A 21,943-nucleotide genomic window follows, 5' to 3' on the forward strand; every position below is an offset into this window, starting at 1 on the left:
TATATTCTTAACAACAAAAGCCTTGCAATCAAGGTGCCCCAGGTTCTATTTCTGGCCTGCAATTTTACTAATATACCTTTGCCAGCTGGTAACATAGAATCTATCTTATCTCTGATGCTTTGTAATGTATTGATGACAACTGATTCAGTGAAATTATACGAACAAAAATTGATAACAGTTTGTACTGTCACCCACTAATTTTTCTTTTTCTGTAGGATCTCCGCAGATGTGACCCCGACTTTTCCTACTTAATGTCCCAGTACACTGTAGGCAAAACCTTGAACCCTCAGACTGACCCCAGAGAAGCAGAAATAGAACACAGGAAGCAGGAGGAAGTCCTGAAAAGGTACAGTTGAAACAATTTCTTTGCTTGACTGTTTCTTAGGGAACAGCGTTCTATCATTTCATCTTGTGATGAAATGGACAAAAATCACATAAGAACCAACACAATAACACTATAAATGATATTCTTATCTGAATGTTAGTGGCAATGGTTCCGTACTAGCATGCAGTGTTAATTGGACATTATCTAGTGTCTAGTGCTAGAGCTTGCTTTGGAGAATCTGGATGTCCCCTAGAGAAGAAGAGAGATGAACACAAGAAGCTTGTCTAAAACAGTGAACATGGACTAAATCTCATAGAATACAATGCAACAAATGCAGTGGAACCCTTATTTTACGTTCGTAGATTTTTCATTTTCTCTCATTAATATTCAATCTTGATGGTCCAAACAAACCAAAATATTAATCAATTTTTCCAAGATTTTACATTTTCCTGCATTTGGTCCCTGTGAAATTGAGGTTCTTCTGTAGTACTATGCAAAGAATCATGATTGGAAACTGAAAAATGAAAGCACCGAATGTCCTCCCTCGGATGCCTTAAAACCTGGCAGTAGAACTCGCTATTGATGGTCAGGCCTCTGGGGATGAATTCGTGATGCACGAAGCCGCGAATGTCGAAAAAGAACGATGAGCATGCACTTGGTCGAGCTGCGGACCTGCCTCACCTTTTTCGGTCATGTAGATGATGGGCTCTTCCACTGTGACCGTTGCTTTGTCTCAGGGTCGTACCCGTACACCCAAGTTTTGTCACCAGTAATGATCCTCGACATGAAGGACGGGTCATCCATGGCACGCTGACGGAGTTCTTGGCAGACTTGGACACAGTGTTCCTTCTGATCCTGGGTCTGTAGCCTGGGAATGAACTTGGCAGCAACACGCCGCATGTTCAAATCACATGTGAGGATTGCCTGCACTGTTCCGTATGACACACCGACAATGGCAGCAATGTTGTGGATTGTTCTCCGACGATCCTCATGCACAAGTTGCCGAATGGTTTCGACATTTTCATGTGTTGTGCTCGTTGAAGGTCATCCTGATCTCTCGTCGTCTTCCAGTGATGTTCTTCCACTCTTGAAGCGCGCGTGCCACTCAAAACACCTCGCACGACTCATTGCAGCATCGCCGTACACTTGCCGAATCATGTCAAGCGTCTCTGTGGCAAATTTGCCCAGTTTCACACAGAATTTCACGTTCGCTCGTAGTTCTAACTTGCTGTCCATGATGAAATCGCAGACGTGGTAACGCACGTGGTCAGAAGAGCACCAGCTGCAGAGCTCACAATGTACACAGGATGATGTCTCTTGGCACACTGCCTTCTGAAGGTTGGTGCTCCCTGTGCCTGTGCGTGCAGCCTTGCGCTGCCATCTGTTGGTGTGTTACAGAACTAGTCTCGGAACTTTTTGATACTACCTCGTAAACATAATGTTAATACATGTACAGTATAAACTACATCTAGTGGAAGTTCTTTCAGCAATGTCCATGCATAAAGTGGCTCTGTGCCTCACTTAGCCCCTAGCAATCATTGGGTAATGGGGGGGCAGCCTGAGCATGTTACTGATCACATCACTTCCACTATCACAAAGAATCTGATGGGACCCCATATCCACGATGTACTTGCATGTCAAAGTGCAAGGTACAGGAGATAGTTATAAGCCGTTATCAATAGTATCTGTACATTTGGTACAAAACTAAACTACATTTCATCTTCAAATTGGTTATATAAATATCATGTTTTGGTACAGAAAATGTTCTTCGGATACCAGTCAGGATAAGTTATTGGTTATTTTCATGGTTAAAACACATGCTTTGGATACCAGTCAGGATAAGTTATTGGTTATTTTCAATGGTTCAAACACATGAATTGCTCTCCTCATCAGGGAATAATTGCATGACCACATATGATCTCATTTGTGAATCATGTCTTAAGCTTGTAAATATAAAGTGAAAATGTAATCATGTATAATTACATGTGATGGATTGCGAGTACTTTCAGGTAATCTTTTGTTGATTAAATCCAGGTTTCGAATGCATGAATGCAACTTGCTTGTTGCAACATCTGTTTTGGAGGAAGGAATAGATGTTCCCAAATGCAATTTGGTTGTGCGTTTTGATGTACCCAAAGGCTACCGTTCCTATGTGCAATCCAAGGGAAGAGCAAGAGCCCAAGACGCTCATTATGCACTGATGATGGAGGAAGATAAATCAGAGGAATTTATTGAAGAGCTGGCAAAATACCATTCTATAGAGCAGGTAATTCAAGTTTTGAATTTCATTATGCATGTATATATTGAGCTGTCTCTTGCATATGTGTTTCATTGACCTTTTATTGTAATGGATGATATTCAGCAAACAACTTCCCCCACTGCACGAAATCACATTCTGCCACCATTTTTCGGGCAAACAGATCAGATCCTGCATTGATAACATGCTGAGTAAACATTGTGCATGTGATCTTTGCCGAAGTGATTCAAGGTGTGATTATCATGATCATATGAGGAATGTGTAAGTATTAGAGTACTGCATTGGACCACTTTCGCTCGTCCAAACTTGTTCGAATCTCCCACGCTCGAGCGCACACTCGTAGTGGAATGATTGACAACGTCCTGTATTTCAGAGCCTAATACGCAGCACTGTCAACCTAAAATCCATACATGGAAGGAAACCACTCTATGCAATTACAATTCTAAATCATAATTCCGTATTATTATGTAAGACTCAAATACAGCACATATGAAAGTATGCAATATCTACAGACCGAAACGTAAAATGGATACACATGCTGAGACACCTGCCTAAGCAATTACAAATATCGTATCACAGTGCAAGAAGTACGTGTACATCATTGTTCACTTACCGAAAAGGATAATCATATTCTGTGAAATAATGAAATGCAGTTATAACATTCAATCGAACATTATTTCAATGTGAAAGTAATCGTAGAAACATAAAATGTCAGTCTAGCTAGTTTCAGCCCATAATCATCTATTAATTTTCACATATCTCGGTAAGATACACAAAACTGCATTTTAACCATGGAGATGATGATTATGTTCTTATTTTTCAATTTCACTTGGTCTTTTACTTCACGATCCATATTTGAGGGTCCACTATGATCGACAACTTACAGAAATATGTCTACTAATAGGGGTTGAGAGTTCGTGGTGTATTTTGCTCGTTCGGTCGTTTTTCGCTCGAGCGAAGAACTATCAATTCTGTGTGCCATTTGCCCGTGCGAACTATTTGCTGCTCAAGCGGAAAATGCTTATTGCAGCACTCTAGGAAGAAGGTTTCTCATACACTGTTGATAAAGCAGCAGATAATGGAGTCTGATCTGCGCAAAAATAAGTACCTAATGTGGCCAAATGGACAAAAAGGGTATTATAAGTTTTTAATATACTGATGCGTTCACTGGTTTCAAGAGCATAAACTACGGGGATCGTGATCGTGAACACTTAAGGGGTCAGATGGTAGAGCAAGGTTACATTTTATGTTCCCTATACAGTCTTGCTGACAGGCTTCTGGCAGAGAGTGGAATAATTTCAAGGGATGTCGATGATGTACAACTTTCCTCTCGGCCAAGCAGTTGTGTTTAGACGTCAGGCGACAGAGCACGGAGTCATGAGTTTGACGGTCCACGGTCTTCTTGCCCATAGCAGGCAACGAACCACAAGCTGGTCTTGGAGAGATGGCCCTTGAGAAGGCTATTCGAACGACGGCTGACCAACGACTGTGACTTACAAGCCGTGGTACCGAGGAAGGTCAACATGCATATGTGGTTAGAGGTTGCCTTGGCGAAAGCTACATGTTGGAATTCCGAGCTGGCTTGAGACCTGAAAGTATGCAGTAACTCTTCGCCTGGTAGCTGGTATTCTTCTAGAGGTCCTGCGATTTGACTGACTGAAAGACTGAATGACTACTGACTCTCAAATTCTACTGCCTACCTCTTTTAAGCTGCTGGCAAATACTTCCTAGCTGTATGCTCAGCTCTTCTGTATTTGCCAGCTGATGACGGGTTTCAACCTGGTAGTAGCAAAGAATGCCGTGTCTCCTGATGTCATGTGCTTCCGCTATTTGTGGAATGTTACCTTGTACAGTGTAATGTCGCTTGACCAAATACTGATGTCTGGAGAGAGATTTTAGCTTTTTTACAGTCTCTCCCTTGAATCGTTCCACAATACATGGAAAATATTACATTTGTTCGTAAGTCTTTAACATATCTGCTAGATTATAGATATTAAGAATTAATGCAATAAGTTGTTTGATATAATTGTGTTGATTTTCTATCTTATTTTGAATCCTCTTTTTTTCACAGATGCTTCTTAGAAAATGTCATAATCGTGAGCCACCAATCGAGGAAGAACTGGAAGCTGATGTGTATAATGATGTTATTGAACCTTACAAACCTCTGAAGAATAGCTCCACACCTTCTGTTACTTTATCATCAGCAGTAGCATTAGTGAATCGGTAAGTTGAACCTATAATTGCCAGCTGATCCCTTTTGACTCTAAATTTGTTTTTATTTCTCTGTTACAACTCTTAATATTACATTTCTCTTTTCTTTGCTTTCTTTTTTTCTTCTTATATATATATGTAGGCTTGTCAAAAGTTATTCTAAGAAATAGATTTGAATTTAGAAGCATATGTTTTTCAAATATGAGAATATATACAATCATATCATCAAATGAGAACTGTTTGGTTGTTGACTTGCCTAGTGGATATACTATTCAAATATAATATAAATTTTTCTTCTTCTTCTAATTATGTTTATTGTGAGAAAGAATAAAATATTATTTTTCCAATAAAGCAATTAGAGCAGTATTATGTCATCTAGTCAGTAGGGCGTCTAACTGCCGCGCGGGAGACTCAGGATTGGTGTTCTAAGGTCGGAATTTTTCCAGCCTTGTCCCTGTATAAAGTGGCTCTGTGGCTCACCCAGTCTGATGGGGGGGGGGGAGGTGCTGAAGGTGATCTGAACATGATGCTGATCACATCATCTCCAAAATGGCCGAGATTGAGAATCTATGGGGGCCTACCCCCACATCCCCTAAATGTGTCTTCATGGCACTGTGCTATATGCACGGGGAACTTTACATAGGTTGGAATTTGCTGTACAAATATTGTGTAGAAAATGCATAAGTGCCAAAAGTATACACGAAGCACAGTGTTTATAGCATTCATTACTTCATTAAAATAATCATGTTGGCACAAGGTGTAAACTTTGTCTTATTATTAGTAAAATGTTTTTACTTTCACAATTTTGTATGTTGTGAAGGAATTATTTTTTTTTCAGGTATTGCGCAAAGCTTCCAAGTGATACTTTTACAAGACTCACTCCGAACTGGAGGATAGGAGAGAGAGTAATTGATGGTACATGCTTTTACGAGTGCATTCTTCAGTTGCCAATTAATTCACCAGTAAAGCAAAATATTGTGGTAAGTTTTATTTGGTAAAGCATGCATCCACTGTCTAGATCAAGATCTTCCTCTTGCCCTTTTTTGGTCATTTGGGGGAGGGGACATGACAGGAAATTGGCAGCATTAAGGCAATTGGAACTTGAGTTTTTGGGTAAAAATGTGCATGCCGATGCCTATAATTGCAGTGGAGACTTGTATGTTAATATAATGCAAGAGTCTTGTCTAGCCCTCCTTAATAATGTGTCTGGCGTACATTTTACCATACCTACTGAGACATTCTCCACAATAGATCTTCCTTTTGCTGTCCAAGTCTTGCTCAATACTTAACGTGGAATGTGCATCTATATCTTTGTAAAAGTGACCGTTTCTCCCTTCATCATGCACGTACAGTATCTTCATGGTTCCTCTGAAGAGGCTCTACATGGTCAAATTAGTCACACAGTTTGGGGTTCTTTCGAGGGAATTTGTCATAGAAACCTAATTTGGCAAATCCTTTTTTTTAAAGTGTCTGAGAATGTGCTTTAGTATTCCCACACCTCTTTAATGTGTCGTGTTTGTCCCATGCAGGACCATTTACACCCTGCACTTTTATCTTCAAATCGTGGCACTTTACACACTCTTTTTATCCATAGGTATGGATTTTATATGAGCAGACTTCCTTGCATAACGTGACAGGTGTAATTAATTTCAATTCATTCCATTACATTAACTGATTAATCCTTGTAGCATCTCTGGTATTAATATTTTACAGTATATATTAAGTGAATACTAATCGTTGTACCGTTCCTGCAATGTTATTTTAAGTGTTTGGCGAATGTGCAGATTTTAATTCCCTCAGACAGAGTTTTAACCTTCCCAGTGGTTTGTCAGCTATATTGGGAGTTGATGACGGTGTTTTTGCCAATTTTTTAAACTTTTTGAGGAGAGCAGGCCTTTTACACTGTTTCTGAGGTAACTTTTAGACTGTCTACTTTTTTTAATGTGCTGCGTTTGTTCCATGCAGGTCCCTTCACAACTTGCATTTTATACCTTTCTCAAGGGTCTCTTTACACCTATTTTTAAATTTTAAGGTAAGGGTTTTAGATAAGGGGATTATTCTCCATATACACTGATGGATTAAAATTGGCCATACATGCCAACACATCCAAAAATTTTAATCAATCAATCAATCATGATCTAATTTTTCTGCTGATTTCAATAGAATCTTGCTGTAACATTTTTGGACACATTTGAGATGGGAATTTATACTGGAAGACACGAGATTCTCCATGAATTTTGTTTTGGAACTAGAGTGATCAAACTGTGAAAAAATTACATTTTGTATTAACTTCTTACACAAATATGTATTAATTCCATGTACCTTGCAAAATAACATAATTTATTCACCTATTAATTTTGGTTACTATTGGCCACTATTCACCAAAGGTTGTGAATGAAATTAATTTCAACTGTGTTTGTGATGTGAATTTGTACATTTTGAATGTTTCCTCTTACAGGGAAAGTTAATGCCAAGCAAGGTTTTGGCACGGAGAGCTGCTGCCTTGCAAGCATGCATTGTGTTGCATCAGGCAAAGGAATTGGATGACAATTTGCTTCCAATTGGAAAAGAAAGCTTCCATGATGAAGAGGATCCTCTCTTGGTTCTGGAAGAAGAGGAGTGCCGAGACTCCGAGCCACGACCAGGAACTACAAAGAGGCGGCAGTATTATTACAAAAGAGTTAGTCAGAATATTTTGGTTATTTGGTTGTGATATTTACTTTTGTTTACTTTCTTGTATTTTTTGTCTTCAATTTTTCTACTAATTTTGTTAAATTATCATATGAGGTAGTTTCCAAAATTTTTGGGACTGGTGCTACCATCTGGTTAAAAAACACACTTTGGGCCTATTTGCTGCCATTATCCTTGAAGTATTCGCCGTCTGGATGTACACACCTGTCCCAGCAATTCTGCCATTTTTAAATGCATACTGAAAGTCGTGTTCTGCGAGTTTGTCCAGCACTACTTGCGTTTCTGCTTGTATCATCTGTTGGATCATCTCAGTCATGTCAAACCAGCTGGCTTTCCTTTTGATCTTCAGTTCGGAGAACAGAAAAAGAGTCACAAGGGACTAGGCAAGTTGGCTGGGTTCGTGCTATTTTTTGTCAAAAAAGTCCCTAGTGAACAAGGAAATGTGATACTGTAAGTTATGATGCAAGGACCGACCCTTTTATTGTCAAAATTAACATCCACTTTGTCACACATTTTCACACAGCTGCCACAGATTATTGCTATGTGTCAGTGTTGTAACCGCAAACCCATCTCTCATCACCATTGATAGCCCTGGAAAAGAAGTCTGCATCATCTGAGGCAACTTGATGAAGTTTCTTGCAGGTGTCAACATACTACTCCTTCTGATCAGGTGTCAGGATGCTTAGCACAAATTTGACACTGACATGATTCATGCCCAATTCACCAGTCTGCATCCATTGGCATGTTCTGTAACCAATTTCCATGTGATCAGCAATCTGGTGAATGGTTTGACGTCAATCCGTACGAATGAGCTGTTGAATTTGGACAACAAATGTCAGGCATTGTGCAGCTGAGGACCCTCCCCGTGTGTTCATCGTTCCCAAGGAATGTCCAATTGGCCGTGAACCAAGCATGCTATTCAAACACTCATATACGGCTCATGCCTCCTTCCCCTAACACTTCTGTAATGAATGCCATGTCTCCGTTGAACTTTTCCCAAGATTTTAACAAAATTTGGTGCATGCTTGCTGTTCCTTTCTTGGATCCAGTGCACAATTGCCAGACAAATATGCACGACGTGAAGTTTTGTTCACTGACTCCCAAGATATGCTAGTACTATCATCTACCATTGCATCATGCTACTACAACTGCTGTCCAAATAGCAGCACCAGTTCCACAAATTCTGGATAATACCTCGTAGTTCTGCAGAATGCATGAACCAACGCACATTCTCTGTAGCTGCATCCAAGGAGCATGCAAACATAGGTACTTTCTTCAATATTTGTCATGAGATGTACAGGCTTATGTTTATAAATATCTTCTTCCATATCATACATCTTATCTTGTATGTCAATCTCTTGACAGAAATTATATTTCTTTACTTTTTCGAATCTCATGTTTGAAATATAAAGGTAAAAAAAAAAAGGTAAAGTGCTCCCCTGTGCTTAGCACCATGCCATGAAGGCGTATAGGGGGTGTGGGGGTAACGCCCCACACATGTTTGAAATATATACAAGTTAATGCTTGTACGATGCATATTTTTAAAGTAAGTTCTGGTTTGCAATTAGGCCACTGTAGCGCTGAACTCACCATTTCGCACATGTGTGCTGAGGACCTGCATCTATGGGCTTGCCACAGACGGCAGTACGCAATCGTTCGCCCGAGTAGACAGTTGTTCAGGTATGGTTACAATGCCTCAGACAATTGAAAGTCCCGTGGAGTGTGAGCTACGTGCTGTCATTCGTTTTCTCAGTGCAAGAGATGTGAAAGCGAAATCCAACGGCAGATTGCAGAAGTGTATGGAGACAACACTATGAGCGATAGCATGGTAAGAAGATGGGTAAGGGCATTTAAAGATGGCCGTGCAAACGTGCACGACGAGGGATGAAGTAGGTGACCGTCCATCATTAACACATTCGGGTCTGGCCTCATAATACAGCATTGTTACCTCTGGTCTGCGGTTTTTGATTGTTTATCAAAAAATCATAGGAGAAATATTTTTAATTTGTTTTTATTAAACCACATATTTCTTAAATCTACAAAACTTCCTCTTTTCAATGAACAAAAATTTGTTACATTTTATTTTCATTTTCAGACGTTTTTTAATATTTTTTTCGGCAATGTTTTGTGAAGAAGAAAAAAGTAGAACATTGTAACAAATGTTAATATAGAGATATTTTAAGTTCGTAATCTGGAAATTTCAATAATTAACTACATAAACTATCAATACATCTTTTGAATCTTACATAAGAATACTTCTTATGTGCACATAACAAAAAATAATTACAAATTACAAGTAATTATTTTTTGTATGAAAAAGTGGCTGCAGGACAGGACCAGACAATGTATCAGTTGGTTCTGCGTCATCTGTAAAAATTAAAGAAATAAATAAATAAACTAAATAAATAAAATACATTTTCATTTTACATACACTATACAAAATAATAAATGGAAAAACTAAAAATACATCAGTGCATGTAGGAGAATCGAGCAAGAGGCAAGATGAATAGACCCAAAAAAATTACCTCTTCTCACTTCATTCATAAAATACTAGAGTTTGCAACACTGTTTATATTGTCGACAATAATTATTACGAATATAACCTACCTTCCAAATCTTCAAATTCATCTGCATCATCAAAATCGTCGCTAACTTCAAACTCTGAGTCGGAATCCTCCATGCAGTCTGGATCTAACGACGCCATTCTAAACAATCCACAGTACATCAACCCGACAACAAACAGTCACAGGTGCAAGATAAAAATAGCACATGAGTCACCTAGCGGTCGGAATTTCAACAGAGGGGCTTGAATGAACACGTGCATGAGACGAAGTACGAGCATAGCCCGTAGTTCAATCGGCAAAGTGATTGCATACCGCAGGACAGGCTATGCCCGTCGTTCGTCCACATTGACTTTAAGTGCACTGCGGGCTATGCCCGTCGTGAGACCCCAATGTGTTAACGATGACCTGGTGCAGCAAGTTGATGAAAAAGTGTGCGAAAACAGATGCTTTACGATTTCATCTTTATCTACAGAGTTTCTGGAAGTGTCACGCAGTGGTTGTATGATATTGTGACAGTAAGCTTAAATTACTGGAAGTTGTGCTCACAGTGGGTACCAAAAATGCTGTCTGAGTTACACAAAACCAAACGGTTAGCCAGTGCTTTGACTGTCCTCGAGAGGTACAGTGCCGAAGGCGATCAGTTGTTGATCCAAATTGTCACTGGTGACGAGACATGGGTGTCTCACGTTACACCGGAATCAAAACAACAGTCCGTGGAATGGAGAGATTCAACATCACCCAAGAAAGTAAAGTTCAAGCAAACAATTTCAGCCCGAAAAATCATGTACACCCTGTTTTGGTATAGGTGGGGGTGTTGCTTGTGGATTTTTTGCCTCAGGGTGACACAGTAAATGCTGCGACATATTGTGAGACCTTGAATAAACTGCATCGTGCAATCCAAAACAAAAGGCACGGCATGCTCAGTATAGGGATTGTATTGCTTCACAACAATGCTCGTCCACACGTGGTGCATTGAACCCAAGATCACATTGCATTATTTGGTACACGTGGTGCATTGAATCCAAGATCACATTGCATTTTTTGTTTGGGAACAAATTGATCATCCTCCCTATATCCCTGGCCTACCACCCAGTGACTATCACTTGTTCCTGCACTTAAAGAAGCAACTTGCCGGTCAACCCTTTAACGCAGAGGATGACATGAAAATGGCCGTGCAGCAGTGGTAATCACATCAGGCGGCCGATTTCTATGAAGATGGCATTCAGAAGCTGGTCGTACGATACGATAAGTGCCTTAATGTAGGTGGCAATTATGTTCGAAAGTAGATGTAGGCCCAGGCTTTCATGTAAAAATAAAATTATTACAACATGTGTCCTTGTGCTTATGTAATATCAAAACTGAACTTACTTTAAAAATATGCCTTGTATAAACATGAAAGCTAATGAAAACTTTACTTCTCCAGCTTACAATTGCAATATAAATCTTAATTTATTCCAATCAGACATTAAAATTTTGTCGAAAAAGACTTTTTTAAAGAAATAACTTAGATTAATCAGCACAAAATTCCAGCAATAAAGAAATATTTTGTGCTTGGATATCTTAAGTGGAGTAAACATAGGTTGATTTTTTTTTCTGCTGCTGCTGCTCTGAATCATTTTACTGTCAGTGAGATGCAATCCAAATTATTCTTATGTTCTGTGTGAGGACAATGTGGACTGAAAAAAACTTACCTGAGTTCTATTTGCTTCCTTCGTGGTTTTAGACTTTCAGAGTTTTTTGTCCTTTTGCCCATGAAAAACGTACAATCAGAGTGCCCTCTCTCTCCACCTTCCAATACATGGCACAGTTATGAGCACAGGAATAGCTCCAACAAAAGTACCTGGCTCTGACTCTGGACTCAAGGGGAACCCTTTATATCTACTTTCCTAATCCAACTGCTATTTCAGGACCTACCTGATGGCGTAGTGGTAACATTGTTACCTTCTAATCAAGAGGCTCAATTTTGATACCCGGTGGAGGCTCATAGTGGTTCGGATCCCACTTTAAAGTGTAGATCCAGTCTCAATTAGGCTTACTGTGCATAAAGTAGACTTAAAATACAAACTCAATTAATGTTATTTCAGGTCTGTTAAGTTTTTTCACATGGGTCCACTCCACCAATCAAGTCACCTTTGATCACACACAGTATCTACACCTCTCCAGCTCTCAGCCATTTCATACCAAGAAAGCAATCCCATTCTCCCTTAACATGAGAGAATGCTTCAACACCTCTTCCCAACAGATTCGTAACCTCCACCTACACCAGGCCTTGATCAAAAACCATTCACCCTAGTAACTTAACAAATATCCTGAGCTGCCTCACATCCCTACATCAGTCCTCCCTTGCACTTGTCACCCATATCAACCCCTCCCCCCACCTCAACAAAATCGAATGCATCCTACATTCCCTCATCCCATTTTCCACAGTAAGCCCAACAGCAGAGACATTATTCTGGACAAGCCCATAGTTGTCAAGTGCTCCCCAATCTCAAGAACATTCTGGTCCAGAATACTCTTTATCATTCCATAACCAAAACACTCCTGCTCACAAATGAAACTGTCCCAGGTGCAAATCCTGTCCCATTCTCATCACCTCTTCTACTGACCAGTTTCACACCATCACAGGCAGTTTTACCCTCCACCCAAGAGTAACATAACACACCATGAACCAAATTATGTTATAATAATCATAATAATCCGTTGCGCAACAGCCCATGAAGGGCCTAGGCATACGTTATTACTAGAGGCACATATTTTTGGTAAATAAAAAAGCAAAATTTCGGTACAAAAACGGAGTGAATTTCGGGTTCAAAAGCGGTAAATAAAATCAAATATCGGTGTTATAGCGGTGAAAAATTGGATGAAAAGTGGTATATAAAAAGACATTTTGGTTTTAAAATTGTGAATATAATCCAAAATTTGATTTAAAAACTACACTTATTCCACAGAATTAACATTTCACTTCTAATAGCACATTTATGTAGTTATCAGAGTATTAAGTTTATTTCTGTGTAAAGGAGTCCACTTTTGCTTCTCCAATATTAACAGCAGAATTAACAAATTTTCCGGGAATTGCATAACTCTCAGGATAATTCCGACCTCGGAGGGTGTCGCGGCGGTGAATAAACCATGAATTTCGTGTTTAAGAGTTAATTTCGCTTTTTGCAGTTCATTTCGCATTATTTCGTGACAAAACATGGTCACAAAATGCATCTCACACCTTTCAAAAACCTGAAAAATTAACACTACAATGTGTTTTTTCAAATTTCGTTTTTTTGTCAAAAACGAAATATGCATGCCCCTAGTTATTACCTGTAATTTCTGTGGTGGCTCTTACCTGGAGGGAACATAATGCATCAACCCAGGATGAACAGTCACTGCTCTTGCATCCAAACTTAGACTCCACTGCTGTCATCTACACCGACAGTAATAACACCACCTTCAATGACTGCTTCTGAGTAGTGATCATTCACACATTACCCCAATCTTGCACAAACTTTGTGAAAACCAAACCCATTGTGGATGATTTCATGGACAAAAACCATGACTAACTTGGAAACAATTTGACACTCAGTGTTGTCATCCAGTAGGTGTGGATGGGCATCCAGCATCCAACTACTCTTTTGTGTGTAACACCTGTGCGACAATTTTTTAATTTTTCAAACCATCTGTAGACAGTTCATTCCATCAAGATGCTGTTCCCATATTGTATGGATTTTTTGTCTTCTGATAAACCTTTAAAGAAAGAAAAAAAATGGATCACTGATCACTGCTCTTATTTGGTGTAAACGGAAAGGAAAGCAAAGCAGATACAGCGGAACCTCGATTTTACGTTTTTCAGGGGACAAAGCTGAAATAACTTAAAATGTAAAATGGAGGAACATTTTATAACATTTTGCTAAGTTGGGACCATCAAGATAAAAGTGGGAAAATGTAAAAACAGGGTTCTACTGTATTGTTAATGTCATGGCAGCAACAAAGCAACTGACCAAGCAACTTCAAACCTGTGCAGCAATGAATGACAGAAACCATACCTATTGGTCTGTGTGATAAAACTATGCTGCTGCCAACAGAAATAGCTACATTGTGGATAATTATTGACACCTTTACGTGTTCTTTCCCACATTCACTTCTAAACAAGCTACTAGAAGGAACAATGATTTTTGATTTTGCAATTTTTCTGTGTTCGTCCCCTTTATTCCTAGCGAGGAATAGAGAGGAGTTACAGAAGGTGGTAATCGAATGGGCAAGTACAATAGAATACAAAGGAATGAGCATGAATGTGAATAAAAGTAAAGTGATGTTGGTGACAATAGAAAGAGAAACTGTACCCCTAAATATACAGTGGAAAGAGAAGCAGCTGGAACAAGAAAACAGATACACATACCTAGGAACAGTCATAACGTCAGGTGGAAGAATGGATGAAGAAGTTAATAATAGGGTACAAAAGGTAAAAGGTACTATCAACTTAACAACACATTAATTGGTAAATAGAAAATAAGGAACAAACTAAAATGATGATTTACAAGACAATCTACATTCCCACATTGCTGTATGGAACAGAGAGCTTGACATTATTATCAAAACAGAATAGCAGATTTCAAGCAGCAGAGATGAGACACCTACGAAAAGTAGTAGGAAAGACTAGAAGAGATAGGATTAGAAATACCACCATTAGAGACCAGTTACAGCAAAAACCACTATTGGAAACAATAGAGAGAAAGGCACTGCAATGGTTTGTACACATTACAAGAATGGAGGAGGATCGCAAGCCTAGACAGGTGCTGGATGCCAGACCAGAAGGCAAGAGGGGAAGAGTATGTGGAAAAGATATGAAATAAGAAAGGCAAAACAATGCCGGAAGTCCTAGCCTTGGACCGAAAAGTGTACAGGAATTGGATGATTTAACCCGACGCTTAATGACAGAAGGGAATGAAAAATAAGAAGTTTTTTTTAGCACACACCCTTGAAAAAAACATATAATCAAGGGTCCATTGTACTTATAGACCTATCCCTTACTATTGGTGAAGTAATCACCTTATTTCTATGTTTTTCTTGCTAGTTCTTGGTTGTGGCAACTCTGCCAATATGCACATCCACTCATGGGCTTTTAGAAATTTTATTAATGGAGGTGATGAGCCATTTGTAGCAAACTTCCCTCATGCTATGTTACACTCTTGTTTGCATGTGATTGCTGCATGATAGTCTACTGACACCCTGATTGTCTTGGTGTTAACACTTAGAGTGCTAATCACGTATATATATGGAGTTCCCGAACTTCTCTAGTGTGTGGATCACGTATATACCTAGTCTTACCATAAATACTGTCACAAAGTTTTAAGTAAATTGACACAAAATGCTGAGAGATATTTTAATATCCTAATAACATTACTGAAATGGATGCATGACAAATCAAAATCACAAATCATTATTCAAAATGGCCACGCTTATCACGCTCACATTCCGTAAGTCTTTGTGGCCACGCATCAATTGAATTACGCAACACATCGACTGGAAAATGAGCAACTGCCTTCAGAAGAGACCCCTTTAAACTTTCAATATTGGGATGTCTCTTCTTGCAAGCCATCTCCTGAAGCTTGGAACAACATTTTGTAGGTCCGGACTTGCAGAAGGCCAATCCAAAGTGGAAATTAAGTCTGGTACATTTTGCCTCCAGCCACTGCTGTGTTGTTCGGGCCCCATATGTTGGGGCTGATTCCTGCTAGAAGCTCCAGTTCTGCCCATAGAAGAGGGTGTTGTAGAGATTCTTGACTAGTCTCTCAAGCACTGTCTGCTGGTACACTTTGGCTGATGTTTTGACCCCTTTTTCACAGAAATGGAGCGTGCCCTCATAGCAAATGTTCCAGACTTCATTTCCACTTCGGATTGGCCTTCTGCAAGTCCGGACCTATACCCTTTGGACTACAAATTGTAGTCCAAGCTTCAGGAGATGGCTTGTAAGAAGAGACATCCCAGTATTGAAAGTTTAAAGCGGTCGGTCTCTTCTGAAGGCAGTTCTCATTTTCCAGTTGATGCGTAATTCAATTGATGCGTGGCCACAAAGGATTATGGAATGTGTGCGTGCTAAGGGTGGCCATTATGAATATTGATTTGTGATTTTGATTTGTCATGCATCCATTTCAGTAATGTTATTAGGATATTAAAATATCTCTCAGCATTTTGTGTCAATTTACTTAAAACTTTGTGACAGTATTTATGGTAAGACTAGGTATATACGGATTTGAATTCAAAATTTATTTCACGGTCATTTGCCGTACATTTACAGAGTTAGCAATCCTGAGTAATGTTTGGACATCGTACTTCCTCATACTGCCGCTAGATGGTGGGCAAATGCTCATAACTGTTCTGTTCGCGTTGTTGTCTGATAGTGATATGCTTGCTTCCCGCTTCCCTTTTCTACAGTGCCGGCAATTAGGGGGGAGTGAGGGAGGGCAGTTGCCCCCTCCCCCAATTTTTGCCACTTTGGCCCCCGCACTATTCTAAATCTTATCTAGAAAGGGAAATATACTGTCTTTGCCCCCCCCCCCCCCCCGTAGTTTTGGCACCTTGCCCCCCCCCCCCCAGTTGTCAACTTTTTATTACATTTCATAGCATTTATGATGAAACGTCCAAGGTAGCCATGTGGTTATAATGTAACATATCATATATCAAAGTAAAGAGGAGGAATCAAACTTTTAAACAGTGTATGATACATATGTTTTACATTTTTAGTTTTTGAGATATGATTTTTTAAAAAGTAATGAAAATGGTCAGCATTCTTGGGATGGAAAGCGACTTAGAGGTCAGCACTGTAAGTGTTAAATACACTGGTGGTAGCAGTAGTAGTAAAACTTGAACATTTCCTTATGTTCCTTTCCTTTTCGATCCTAGAGAAATCCTATTGAAACCAAGTTACCCTTGAACTACAATCCTATCGGTGTTGCAGACATCTTGTAGACTTTGCATGCATACTGAAGTAATGAGTTTATTGTACGCCAAGGTTTAATTCCATTGGAAACCCACAAATCATGTAAGTTGAATTTGTATAGTTGCTTCCTAAATTTGGTTCTCTCTTCCAGGCTTATATGAACATCTTGTGAATTCATTACTTCCTAATATTGAAAGCAAGAATAAATATAAGAACTATTGATATCAGAATTGTTCAATTCAAATTTAACCGCTTATACATTTTCAGAGTCAGATTATTGTGCATGCAGTCCAAAATGTTGACAAGATTCATTATGGAGTGTACTGTGAGCTGCAACGTATGAAATGTTATAATATAATTAAGCCTTGTTTCCATATTTAAAAACACTAAGTTGCTGACCAAGGTAATTTATTATTAAGGTAAAAACAATTAACAGGTAACGTTTCGACCCTGTATCAGGGTCTTCCTCAGACGAAGAACTAAAATTTTCTAAAGAGTTGCTTCGTCTGAGGAAGACCCTGATACAGGGTCGAAACGTTACCTGTTAAGTGTTTTTATCTTAATAATGAATTGCCTTGGTCAGCAACTTAGTGTTTTTTTATGAAATGTTAATTAATTCTGTATGGAAATGGTGCAGGCAAGAATGCATAAATAGAGATAAACCAATTTTAAATATCAACTGCGGCTTAGCCATATGGAATATGTATTGTACAGGGTGTCATTTTAATGGCGCCCACGGACCACAGATGTGTGTAGAGGACATCAAAACAAACCACTTTTCTCGGTAACATTTTTCTCGTTGGTGCGTCAATTCGACACTACAGCCGTTCAAAAAATACCGTTTTGCCGCCTGGATGCTGGCAACCCAACACAACATTTGATCGTATCTGTGACATCATTTTCTGTGGCGAAACAGCGCACGGTAGGGTTGCAAGGAACACACAAATTTTGAAAAATTCCAAACTACCAACCACATTATTAGCTGTAAAACGAAGCGAGAAACGCGTCCAGTAAACCGAACATCATAACCTACCAGCCAGAAGATCAGCAGTCATCTCAGGGGAAGGGGGAAGTGAACCAACGATATGAGAAATGGTAAAAAAAGTATTCAAAATGAAGTGTCATTATCGGATTTTAACTCAGCCTACATGTCAAATATCAACAACAATAAATTTTATTGTACCTACAACTTACCTTTTGCATGTTTACACCCAACTACATGTCAATTATATCTGCTTATCTCGTTGCAAGGTTGATATCTACAGGTTTGTGTCCAGATGCCTTGTGGTACTTTTGTGGGGATAACGGAGTATCTGAGGTTCACGTTGTTACATTACGACTAAACACGTACAACCACAGTAACAATCTAATGATGAATCAGTAGCGAATATACTGCCCTGTTCAGAGTTGCAAACTATTACATGTGTATCCGGTGTGTAGATAAACACAGTCGTCGGAGAGTTTGTTTTACTACTATTTATATCCCTGTATTTTCAACCATTTTCACATTTTTCAACCATATATTACCACTTGCCTCATAATGCACTGAATATACATTATGTTATGTGTTGTTTACCTTTGGAATTGAGTTCTTTCATTTATATTTTGTGTTCAGTGTGTCACAGACAACTAGTATCAGAAGGACGAAGTGGATAGACAAAATTGTAGATACCAACTTGGTAACTAGATTTCCAAATATTTGATATGTAAGCTGAGACAAAATTCGATATGACCACTTCCACTTGAATTCCATTTTCTTTCTACCATTTTTCGTATAGTTTGTTTACTTCCTGTTAGGTTACAGAACGTGTTTTCTCATTTTGTTTTACAGTACATAATGTGGTTGATGTCATCTTTCACAGAATATGTGTGTTCCTGGCAACCCTGGAACGCATCGCTTCACAGCGGGATATGACGTCACAAATGCAATCAAATGTTGTGTGTGGTTGCCAGCATCCAGGTGGCAAAACAGGCTTTTTTGAGCGACTGTAGCGCCGAAACGACGCACCGAGAAAAATGTTACTGAGAAAAGTTGTTTGTTTTGATGTCCTCTATACGTTTCCGTGGTCCGTGGGCGCCATTAAAATGACACCCTGTATATATGGAATATCCATTGTGTAGTGCTTTTAACTATACTTATTCTAACACTATATTTCAGAAGAGCACCTCTTCTCTTGTCTTGAGGTGAACATTTTTTTTCTTGTGTCCATGGTGGGGATCAAACTTAGGACAAACCTTTGATTTTACTACAAATCTCCTGCGCTAACCAAATACTCCACGGTAGAGGTCTGCACGGGCTCGGGCCAGGCCCTCGGGCCTAGGCCCGGCCCGGCCCGCGGGCCGGACTCGGGCCATAAATAACCAGAACTTCTCGGGCCCGGGCCTCGTGGCTATTTTGTTAGCGAATATTGTCATCGAAAAATAATTTTTAATTATTGAAATTATGGTTTACTTCGAGAATGAGAATAGGAGCACGAAGTACAACAGTCCCCATTTTTTTTTCAAATGCTGAATTGGAAAGTAATTTTAATTATGTTTTCGGGCTCGGGCCGGGCTCATGTTTACTTATTATCGGACTCGGGTCGGGTTCGGGTTTCATTTCCTCGGGCCGGGCCGGACTCGGGCCTTACAATTTAGGCCCGTGCAGACCTCTACTCCACGGCACCTCCTGCAACTGTACTAATCGTTGCTCCACTTATGCTACTATTTGTATTTTCTGAGGAGAGGGAACCATATGTGCTTGAATTCTACACTGGGATGACTTACAGGATTGGTTTTGGGCCATTGCTATGAAGGCTCCTTGTTTGATTTTCCTTAGTTTCCAATTTGGTTCTTTGTGTAGTGTTCTTTGTGTTACGTTTCTCCACTGAATTCTATGTGATTCATTCCATGCATGTTCAGCTATTTCTGACTTATTTGAATTGAATTGATGTTTTATGTCCTCTTTATGCACAGATAGGCTTATCGGGACTGGCCATACAGTTTAAAGTGGGATCCAAACTACTGTGCAATGTGCTTCCACCAGGTATCGAACCCGGGACCCCTTAATTACAAGATCATCACGTTATTAGTAAGCCATCGGGAGGCCCTCATTTTGATCTATCTGTTTCGCCTTTGCGTGTGTCCTACTTGTGTTCATCCATCCTCTTCTTTCACCAACTATTTACTTTGTCTATTTCACATGCTCCATTCTCTGCCATAGCCACATTTCTAATGAGTTGCTCTTTTAAGTCCACTTGATGCACAGTAAGGCTAATCGGGACTGGACCTACAGTTTAAAGTGGGATCCGAATCACTTGTGCCTCCACCGGGTATCGAACCTGGGACCCCTTGATTACAAGGCAATGATGCTACCACTGTGCCATGGGGGAGGCCCTATATTTCTAAAGATTCTAGATATTTTTCCTAACTACTCTGTAGGGTCCAGGTTTCTGTGCATACAATGGTACACTCCACACAAAATATATTATTAATCTCTTAGTTGTTTGTTCAAAGATACAGAAAATACACTTAATATGGTAAAATTTGCATTATGCTCTGTACATTACATCTCATGATTGACGATTTCTTTATAGATTGCAGATGCCCTTACAGACTGCCGTCCACAGCCTGGTGCTCCAACATACTTGTATCATATTAACATGGTTCTCACGTGTCCACTGCCAGAAGAACAGAATACAAGAGGAAGGAAAATATACCCACCTGAAGACTCTCCACAAGGATTTGGCATTCTTACATCAAAGGAGATTCCCAAGGTAAAGAATAATCATATTAGTTGTGTGTGTGTATATATAGGGTTTTCCAATAACAACAATATGATTTTACAATGAAATAAAATAAAAACTATTTCAGATACAACCAAACTTTTTATATTATTTTGAAGCATAGTTTATTACATTATGTTTTGAATAACACATCATTTAAGTGTCCACCTCAACTTTGTGCACACGAGTGAGTTCGATGAACCCAATTTTTGATGCAATAACTCAGGCCTAATGTCACGAATGCAGCGTTCAATGTTCAATCTTAAATCATCAAAGGTTCGTGGTCTGTTTGCATAAACTATAGATTTCAAATAACCCCACAAAAAGCAATCTGAAGGAGTTAAATCACAGCTTCTTGGAGGCCAACTCAGTTGCATTTCTTGAAATTATCCTTTCACCAAACTGTTCTTGCAATACGCCGATAGTGGCATAAGCAGTGTGACATGTGGCACCATCTTGTTGGAACCACATGTCCTCCAAATCAATTTCATCTAAATTTGACCACAGAAAATCTGTTAACATCAATCGGTACCGCTCACCAGTCACTGTAACTGCATCTCCTACCTCGTTTTGGAAAAAAAATGATCCGATGATGCCACCATGCCATAAACCACACCATACAGTGAGTGACCTTTTGAGGATGCAAGTGCTTCTCATGAATCTCTTGTGGATTTTTTTCACACCAAAAATGACAATTTTGTTTGTTAACATATCCACTTAACCAGAAATGAGCTTCATTTGAGAAGATAATTTTTTGCCCAAAATTATGATCCGTTTCAAGTTTCAAAAGAACTTATATTTTCATAAAATTTTTGGATAGTAATCAAACGTTCTTGAAGCATGTATTTAGCCATGATGACAGTTATAACATTTGAAGCATAGTTGCCAGTTCATTTCAAAATCATATAATTCTTATTGGAAAACCCTTTACATTACCAGAAAAAAATCACAGTATACAGGGACGTGCGGTGACGTCGACACTTGGGGTAGCAATGAGTGGCGTGCCCAATGGGTCATAACCCCCCCCCCTTTTAGGGCCCATTATTCCTAAAAGAAGAACGTCAAATACAGAAAAAATTGCAAAGTTAGGAATGAGTACAAAAAATTGTACACATAACTTCCACCCACTTTCGAAAATCAAGAACGATTTGATTTGACTACTGAGCCAGAGATGCCGGGTTTGAATCTCGGCTTGGCAATGGG

The 21,943-nt window shown here is 39.3% G+C and overlaps 1 protein-coding gene across 2 annotated transcripts in view; it reads left to right on the forward strand.

The window, feature by feature from the left end:
* The window catches only part of LOC145989821 (endoribonuclease Dcr-1-like), a 145,353-nt gene that overhangs the window by 57,743 nt on the left and 65,667 nt on the right, over nucleotides 1-21,943 (forward strand). For both annotated transcript variants that reach the window (XM_083125190.1, XM_083125191.1), the window contains exons 10-15: nucleotides 216-346; nucleotides 2,360-2,591; nucleotides 4,654-4,805; nucleotides 5,632-5,773; nucleotides 7,252-7,473; nucleotides 20,552-20,731. In XM_083125190.1, the coding sequence (XP_082981316.1) occupies nucleotides 216-346; nucleotides 2,360-2,591; nucleotides 4,654-4,805; nucleotides 5,632-5,773; nucleotides 7,252-7,473; nucleotides 20,552-20,731 (1,059 nt within the window). The remainder of the gene's footprint in view (nucleotides 1-215; nucleotides 347-2,359; nucleotides 2,592-4,653; nucleotides 4,806-5,631; nucleotides 5,774-7,251; nucleotides 7,474-20,551; nucleotides 20,732-21,943) is intronic.

Source organism: Lepisma saccharinum, chromosome 7 (genome assembly GCF_977018435.1).
Source record: "Lepisma saccharinum chromosome 7, izLepSacc3.1, whole genome shotgun sequence".
Taxonomy (NCBI): Eukaryota; Metazoa; Arthropoda; class Insecta; order Zygentoma; family Lepismatidae; genus Lepisma; species Lepisma saccharinum.